This window comes from Littorina saxatilis, linkage group LG6 (assembly GCF_037325665.1).
Source record: "Littorina saxatilis isolate snail1 linkage group LG6, US_GU_Lsax_2.0, whole genome shotgun sequence".
In the NCBI taxonomy this organism is placed as follows: domain Eukaryota; kingdom Metazoa; phylum Mollusca; class Gastropoda; order Littorinimorpha; family Littorinidae; genus Littorina; species Littorina saxatilis.
The window spans coordinates 51,653,800-51,663,157 of record NC_090250.1 but is presented as its reverse complement, the minus strand read 5'-3'; the positions used below and the strand labels follow the sequence as shown (position 1 = coordinate 51,663,157).

Sequence of the window (9,358 nt, the reverse complement as noted above, 5' to 3'; positions counted from 1 at the left end):
TTAAGACTGAGAGCAGTCCTCCGCCGACTGCTCCTCTATGACGTTGATGTTGTTGAGGTTGTTCATGGTGTTGAGAAGGTCAAACTGCCTGACGGAGCCAGCGCGGATCATCATTTTGGAGGACTTTACAGACGCCATAGGGTTACAGCGCTCGCTGCGACGAGAGTCCTGCAGCATCAGCAGGTGTTGCCGCTGTCGCTCCTTCAGCGGAGGTGGCGGCTTGCGGCAGGTGAAGACCCTGACGAATCCCTCGCGGAACTTCTTGTTCATGAAGCAGTAGGTGATGGGGTTGCAGCACGACGACACGTAGGACAGCAGGTGGAAGAGAGTCTTGGTCAGCGGCGTCACGAACTCGTAGGCCGTCTGGAAGTCAAAGATCATCCAGGTCTGGATGACGTAGACGGGGGTCCAGCAGAGAAAGAACTCCAGCACCACCACGAACAGCATTTTAATGACGCGGATCTTGTTCTCGCGGATCTTGCGCGGGTTGCTGTGACGGATCCGGTTGTGGTGGCGCTTGGAGCGACCCCTGTCCCGCGCGGGCGAGTTGTTTGTGCTGCTGCCGCTCCCCACCGCCGAGTCGCTTAAGGTGCCCGCCCTGGATATGGGCACGCGCGGCGGGGTGACGGTACCCGACACCAAGGTGCCCGAGCGGGAGAGGCACGTCTCTTCTGTGGACGACACGGAAGTGATGCTTCGCATGGAGTCCCGCCCCAGCAGTCTCAGTTCTATCGTCCTGTAGTTGGGCAGCACTCCTTTCGGCGCCATCCCTAAAACAAAAAATAGCTTTCAGAGACAAGGCATAGTTTTGTATTAACTATGTGGACAGATTGATATCGTCCTGTAGTTGGTTAACTCCCCCTGAAACATAGTTCTCAGAGACAAGGCATAGTTTTGTATTAACTATGTGGACAGATTGGTATCGTCCTGTAGTTGGTTAACTCCCCCTGAAACATATTTCTCAGAGACAAGGCATAGTTTTGTATTAACTGAATTAATGAGCTGTGCATCCCTATCTTTAAATATAAATTGCTTCTGTCGTTTATAAAAAGTAATAATCCTACCTGTAGTGATAGCTTTGGGTATTGCGTAGCAAGCCTTTGATCAAAACTTAATTTTCTTTAAAGGTTAAAAAAAAATCCTATTTACTCTTGTCATTAAAAACTGTGCATTCTCACGAACTGGCTTTCAACCAAGATGACATTAAAAACCTATCTGGGAAGAGATCGGAATGCAAAATCAAATGTCAGTGGGTATAAATCAACGATGCACTGCTGGTAACGCTAAAAATCACGCACTGAAAACATTGAACAAACCCACTAATGGACGCCTCTAGCGACGGATTTGGTTTTTGAAAAATGATATTGTGTGGAGAGCAAACTTAACCATCATAACACTATATGAATGTTAGGAAAATACCGTACTATTGTTTTTGTAGATTTGATTGCACATTTGACATAGAAGCCACATCGAGTGCTCACAAATGAGATATTTTATACTGTTAAACCGTGACCCGTATAGATTGGAATATACTTTATAGGTACCTGTCAACTCCAAAAATGTATAACTACGTCTATTTGATTCCGCGTTTTGAATTCATAGTATGAACGATCTTCAAATTGTCCGTTTTAAAACCTCAAAGTAGAAAACAGTTCTTTAAATTTCAGCTTGAGCATTACATTTTCCTTGTCATTATTTTGAATGTATCAAAGAAAACCTCATTGAAGAGATTATTTAGGATTATTATATCAAAAATCAGTTGATATTTAGATTAGGATAATCTTAAATCTGTCAACATTGTTATTTGAGCTCATTTTCAGACGCTCCAAAGTTTAATTTATGATAATTACAATTTTGTTTGCAAAAGCAGCCGCTGATTTTGCTTGGAACCCTGTATCAATGTGCATAGTCACCGTAAATTCTGTACTTTTTTGGAGTAATATTTCAACAAACCTTGGTAATAGCCAGTGTGTGCATTCAGAAGCACGACATTTGAGATTAAAATTAAAATAAAGAATAAAAGAACAAATCAGTTTGTTTTCTTTCTTTCTTTCTTTTTTGTGTGTGTACAAGTTAAACAGTGCTTATTTTTTTATTAAGTACACGGATTTCAAATATCATTTTGTTAAAATGTCGAACTATACCAGGTTTTCTTGCGTGTTGTCACGGTAACTAAAAATAACACGAACAGCTACGTAACTCCCCAATTACTGCGTGTCAAACACAACCCCGAAGCTTTCTCCCAGTACGGATGCTGAATATTCAGGAAAGTATAGTTATAACTATTTTTGCAGTAGATTGTATCAGTCTTTCCGTTGACTTGCTATAAGTCTGAACCAGCCGAAAAGTGCGCCTTGTGATGATAACTGAGCGTTATGTCAGCAAGCAAATTGGCAGTCTGGGAGGAAATTGGGTGTGACATAAATAACACTCTGTTTCTGCGGAGAGTGACACAGACCTCCGCCTAAACATTAGGGGGCACTGAATTAACCAAGGGTGTCTCTTTTTGCCTGCGTGCCAATTTGCATTTATTTACATGGAAAACATTCTTTATTCACTGGCTGTCTCGGTGACTGTTAACTTTCTTTTCAATATTTTATGCCTTGTTAGCCCCCCCCCCCTTCCCCCAAGCTTGTTTCCAATGACAAGGCCCCAAAATCTAGGGTCGGTTGGTCGGTTGGATTTCTTTTTTATTGAAGTTTCTTTTTATCTACACAGGCAATTGTGGGATTTTACTGGCAGGAAGTCGTGCGAGCTGTGTAACATGGCTGTCGGATAAGAGTAACTGTCCTTGTACAGTCGGAAAAATCCATTTTTGTATTTTTTAATTAATTTGTGTAAGGTCTTTCTTGGCCTTATCTCTCATAGTATGTTCCACTTCTCCAGAGCAAACGTGCTTCTCTCCCAGAACGGGTTTGTTCACATTTTTATCTAATATATATTAAGATGACAATTCAATTCGCTGATGGTTGATGATAGTGCAGATTTCAAACTACAAATTAAAGTTCTCAGTAACTTAATTATTAGATAAATAGATAAGTTAATCACTACCCACGACCGCCTCTCGACCCACAGCTAAGTTACACTATTAATTGTGTGACAACAACCAACTGTCATCTCATAACTCACTAACTGACAAACCAACTTTTTCTTCTGACACACAAATGACACAATTCACAATCCCCGACTCAGTACAATCCACTCTAGATTCAGAAAGACACTATTAACTAACTAACTTTCTTTCTTGGTCAAAACTTACATTATTCATCACCCTCATCATTACACTGTCTTCACAGAACGGTACTAACTCACCCACTCATTCACTACCTTGGCACACACTTTTATATGTGATTCCCGTTCTAAAAACAACCGGATGGAATGCCAGAAAGGAGCTACCTTCCAACTGGAGCATAACATGGAATATTGACATTTAACTAACTGACCAACCGATGTTGATAACTAAGTAACTAAATACCTAACGAGTTGAGGTAAACAAAAACCACTGGATTATCTTCTGCGCCGTAATTACTGATGTTTGGCTCGTACGAATTTTACAATGTACAGCCCCCCCCTCCCCCCAACAATTGTTTTTAAAAATAAAAAAAATCTTATCATCAAAGATCGGTACCACCTTACTAACCAACTTCCTCCCGTCACCCACAAGTTATACAATTCCCTCTCTGACAGCCACCCGTTGTCCCAGCGGCAGGCGACAGTACTATGAATGTCAAACAGCAGACTATCCCCGCACACACCACTTCAGCACGTACTGCGCGGCAGAACCGTAATCCGCGCTCTTTCCTCCAGGGCTTTGCACAAGACGATCAGACGATTGGCGAGTGACTATTCTGAGCGGTGTGCATTGCATACGATAAGCTGCTAGCCTTGTGGAGGTGCCAGTCTTTGGTCAATCGATGCATAAACTTTCCTTGTATTACGCGTCCCGGAGTCGACGGCTGGACAGAAATTAGGAAGTTATTGCTTGAGGATTAGTGCTGGGTTGGTGTTGGGGGAAAACTCAGCTGTCGCGACACGGCCCTTTCTCAGTTTCCTCGGACGACAGGGACTCGAGGAATGTGGAGGGGTGGGGGGGGGGGGGGGGGGAGGGACAAAGGGGGGACGGGGATGGGGAGACGTAGGGATCGAAGACACCGGCCAGGTGTGACGCTGTCACATGGTGGGGCCAAATACACATTCTCAATTTGACTGGCACGGGCTGATCATTAGACCTGCTAATGATATGTATCAATATTTTCATTGATTACGTCCACATACTGTATAATGACCTTGTCGGCTTTCGGGGACATCGTTCTTTGCAAAAGGTAAAATAATACAGGAAAACGTATTGTGATATGTATTGATGGACATTGTGATATGTATTGATGGACATTGTGATATGTATTCATGGACATTGTGATATGTATTGATGGACATTGTGATATGTATTCATGGACATTGTAATAGTTGAAAAGAACTCGCAATAGCATAAGATAAACACGTAACCCGTTAAAAAACACACCACGAAAGCTCTTACACCACTGAGACCTGCAGTTTTAATAGTTCAAACATACCAACAAAATAGATACAAGAATGAGGTGATAATTAAGGCATGCCCCTGATATTGTAAACCAAAAAAAGGCCAAAAAACACGAAAAATGGAGACCTTCAGAGCGCGGTTAAAATTCTGAGCGCATTACTCCTGGAAAGCCATGTGTATTTAGATAACAAGGGAGATTGTCTCACAACAAGGCTGGGCAATCCTGTGAGAATCTGCAACGTTTGGCTTGGACGACTCTCACGATCTGATTATGCAGATGACAAAAGAAAAGAAAAAAAATACTCAAAATGCTTTGTAGAGAACTGACGGTGGAAGGACAATAAAGGTACCTTCTTTCACATCTTAAGACGATCCTAGACACCACCATAGATCCGTCCACACACACACACACACATACACATACACACACACACACACACACACACACACACATACACACACGCGCACGCTTCTCGATCCCAATTATCCAAATCAGATTGAAAATGAAACCACTGAAGAACAATTATACAACCTTAGAAAAACATCATTTCCGATTGTTCCCAGAAGAAAAAAACCCATCGAAAGGCGGTGGTTTAGTGCACCAGACACAGCGAATGACAGGAAGTATGTCAGACACTGAGACAAACTTAGATCACGTGCTGATGAGAACTGTCACGCTGACAGCTGGAAACTGACGGGGCTTGTAACTGTGCGACACGCGCGTAGATTACTTCTTTTGACGAGACATATTATTATGTTTGATGAACTCAGGGAACCTGCCATGACGAGACATATTATTATGTTTGATGAACTCAGGGAACCTGCCATCACCAATGTAATGATTACTGTCTATAAATGATGCTCTACCTTTCTTTTTTCTTGTTTTCTTTTTTTTTTACTACGTGTAATAGACCCATGCAGTGACTAGCACAAAAATGTTCCGAACTATCTTCTGTTTGATGGAAGGAAGTTTGCAAGAATACCTTTAGCGCAAGAAAAAGCCGAGAAGGATCTGTGAACGGTTTAACGGCAAGGAAGAAATGTTAAACGTTAATGCTTTCCTCCCTGTGAAATCCACAACAGACCTGTCTTTTGGGCGAGACAAGAGGATCCTTTTCCTTAGCGACAAACCGGAATTGTAACAATCAATCAATCAATATCAATCAATATGAGGCTTATATCGCGCGTATTCCGTGGGGACAGTTCTAAGCGCAGGGATTTATTTATTTTTAATTTTTTTAAATTTGTATTTTATGCAATTTATATCGCGCACATATTCAAGGCGCAGGGATTTATTTATGCCGTGTGAGATGGAATGTTTTTACACAATACATCACGCATTCACATCGGCCAGCAGATCGCAGCCATTTCGGCGCATATCCTACTTTTCACGGCCTATTATTCCAAGTCACACGGGTATTTTGGTGGACATTTTTATCTATGCCTATACAATTTTGCCAGGAAAGACCCTTTTGTCAATCGTGGGATCTTTAACGTGCACACCCCAATGTAGTGTACACGAAGGGACCTCGATTTTTCGTCTCATCCGAAAGACTAGCACTTGAACCCACCACCTAGGTTAGGAAAGGGGGGAGAAAATTGCTAACGCCCTGACCCAGGGTCAAACTCGCAACCTCTCGCTTCCGAGCACAAGTGTGTTACCACTCGGCCACCCAGTCCATGGCTGCTTCCTACATGTGCATACTATGGACTGTTCGTATGTTGACACTGGTGTCAGTTACGAAATTAATTCAACGTAACACATTTCCACTCCGCACAGAAACCAGTGGGGCTGTAGAATGTTGGTAAGTGTCCATGTTGCTGGGTCCAATTTGGCATAGTGCTATTCATTATTCAATCGTGTTCTGCAGTATTCAATACACCCGTTCAGCCTTTACCTAGCTGCAGCGTCCTTTGCTTCTCGTACGCATGGAAATGTGGGATCGAACTTAACTAACAAGCTGATACAAGAACGATTTCTATTGAAAGCACGAAACTTCGTGGTTGTGTTTAACTCTTCCAGAAGAACTATAAATCTAAATAAAAACAATAATAATAAGAAAAGTTAGCTTCATATTAGCCTACCGCTGACTTTGTACCTACTGCAAAGATAGTGGGGACCATTTGGTTTATCTTCATGTTAAAACTTGGAAGAAAAAAAGAAGAACAAAAAGGGGAAAAAAACAATCTGCACCAGTTTCAAAGCAATTGTTGGTCGCTCTGTAGAACAAACTTGTGTGTGTGCAGCGTGCAGTTAAAAAACAACATTGCATTTGACATGACTAGTTTATCGTCACTCAAAGATCACACGACAGCCTACACACTGTTGCATTGACGTCCATCGTGAATGTTTGAGGTTCAATATTCCTCCCTGCATGCATGGTGTCGTCTGCTAAACATCCGGAGAGACACTGCCATGACAAAGTGGGCGCAAAAATATCGAACACATCCTGGGAACAGGAGCTGTTCCGGTGAGGTAAGTGACATATGAACAATGCCAGAGCAAGCACACGTTTTTCAAAAAGAAGAAGAAGAAGAAGCAGAAGAAGAAGAAAAAGCAGAAGAAGAAGCAGAAGAAGAAGAAGAAGAACAAGAAGAAGAACAAGAAGAAAAAGAAGAAAAAGGAGAGGAAGGAGAAGAAGAAGGAAATGAAGAAAACAAAATGTAACTGTAGTTTTTGTTGCAGTTGCCGAATTGGATAAAACTTGCGTGTTAAACGAATTTGAAAATGGAGGTTTTGTGTGAACAAAAACAGTTCAATTGAAGTTGTCAAAGAAATAGCATACTTATAGCATGCCATATACAACTCTTCTAATATCCTTTTTTTTCTCTGTCTCTGTCTCTAACACCCACACTCTTTGTCTATCTCTCACACATACACCCGCTCTCTCTCTTGTTCTATCTCATACACACATACCCCCCCACCCCCAAACACACACACATGCTCTATTTCTACTGGCTCTTGCTTCTTTCTCTCTGTTTCTGTTCTCGCCTTATTTATTTTTGTTGTTGCACATAAAAACGCAGATATACCCTTCGCTAATGGATCTTTTCGTCCAAAAGAAACGTTTTGTAGACAAAAGCTGGACCGAAACAGCGACATCAAATTGCAGGCACACTTATCTTTATCACTGAGAGTTATCCGTCCTCCCTATTAGGAACAAACAAACAAACAAAACGCAAGCAACTAAAAGCACAAATTACCTTAACAAGAATTTACAAAAACCAAAAACCAAACGTAACAAAACATTGTTGGAAGAAAGGTTTGACAATTGACCACACCAGCCTCGGGTCCTCCGTAATGCAAATGTTCATGTCGCATTCGGTTGTCTGACGCACAGTCTCATTTCTTTTCCTTTTCAACTTTAGGCTCTTGATACAGAAATAGACAAGTGTACAGCTATTATATGTGCTATGTTTCCTTCATTTAGCTCTGATCCTTTCGTTGTATATTTTGTTTTTCTTTCGGGTTCTTTCTTCTCTATTTCTGTCATTTAGTTATGACGATTTTTGTTTTTGTGTTTTGCTTGCAAGGATCATCAAGAAAGACAGTTAGAGAGACAAAAATACACAGTTATTTCTGGTGCACGTCATATATGTGACCCTCCACCACGGAATGAGTCGCATGTCACCTTTGCATGATTTTCATATTTTTTACATTTTCCTAAAGAGTTTTTTATGCTCTATCCAGTGGTGAAATCCGTTTTAGAAAAGAGTGAAAACTTTTCGACTTATAAGCCTGTGACTAAGGTGACCCTCACACCGTTACCAGACACCCCCCCGGACTTATATTAAGCCTAGCGCAGAACCGCGCGAGGTGACATGCGACTCATTCCGTGGTGGAGGGTCACATATATGCTATATTTCCCTTATTATGTAATTAAATAAATAAACTGTCGCCCTTTCGGTTTTTTGTTTGAGTGGTATTGTTTTGTTTGTGGTGTATTTTTTACACTTATTTATGACAAATTTGTGGTTTTTCGTCTATTTTTCAGGAGCTCTAAAGTAAACATTGGGACAGTCAATCGTACAGTTATTTCTTTTGCACTTTGTGTGTGCTCCCTCATTTAGTTGTATAACCTAGGACCACCATTTCGTCCCTCGTCTCTGTGTCGAAGAGATTGAATCCGCTGACACGACTGTAGCCATTCGACTGAGGGTTTTCTCTTCTTCTGTTTTGTTGTGGTCTTTTTTTTAATGAGCTTTTAACATTATGAGACAGACGCGTACACAATTATCTTTGTGCAATTTTCGTGTACTATGTTTCCTTCCTTTATTTGTTTATGACCATAGCCCGCCATTGTTTTCCCTTCTATTCTGTAGGAGTTTAAACCCGTTGTCACGATAGTCGCCCTTTGATTTTTTTCTTTCTTTTTGTGTGTGGTCGTGTTTCAGGGGTTTTAAAGCAAACAACGGGACAGACAAATACATAATTATTTTTGGTTCACTTTGTGTGCTGTTTTTACTTCATTTATTTATGACCCTCTCCTGCTAACTCTTCCCTCCTCTCTTGCTGTAAATAATTGAACCTGCTGACACGATTGTCGCTTCTCAGTTTTTGTTAGTTTTTTTGTCTTTTTTTCCCATGAGCTTTAAAGTAAACATTGAGTCAGACGATTACGCGATTATCTCTGGTGCATTTCTGTGTGTGTGCTATATATCTTTCATATATTTAATACCCTAGTCCGCCTTTTTACATTTAGTCATTAATTTTGACTAAATGTTTTAACATAGAGGGGAAATCGAGACGAGGGTCGTGGTGTATGTGTGTGTGTGTGTGTGTGTGTGTGTGTGTGTGTGTGTGTGTGTGTGTGTGTGTGT

At 41.3% G+C, this 9,358-nt stretch overlaps 1 protein-coding gene across 1 annotated transcript in view; it reads right to left on the bottom strand.

The window, feature by feature from the left end:
• The window catches only part of LOC138969647 (cholecystokinin receptor-like), a 119,502-nt gene continuing 110,144 nt past the window's right edge, over positions 1 to 9,358 (bottom strand). The window contains exon 3 of the mRNA XM_070342506.1: positions 1 to 755. Coding sequence (XP_070198607.1) covers positions 1 to 755 — 755 coding nt within the window. The remainder of the gene's footprint in view (positions 756 to 9,358) is intronic.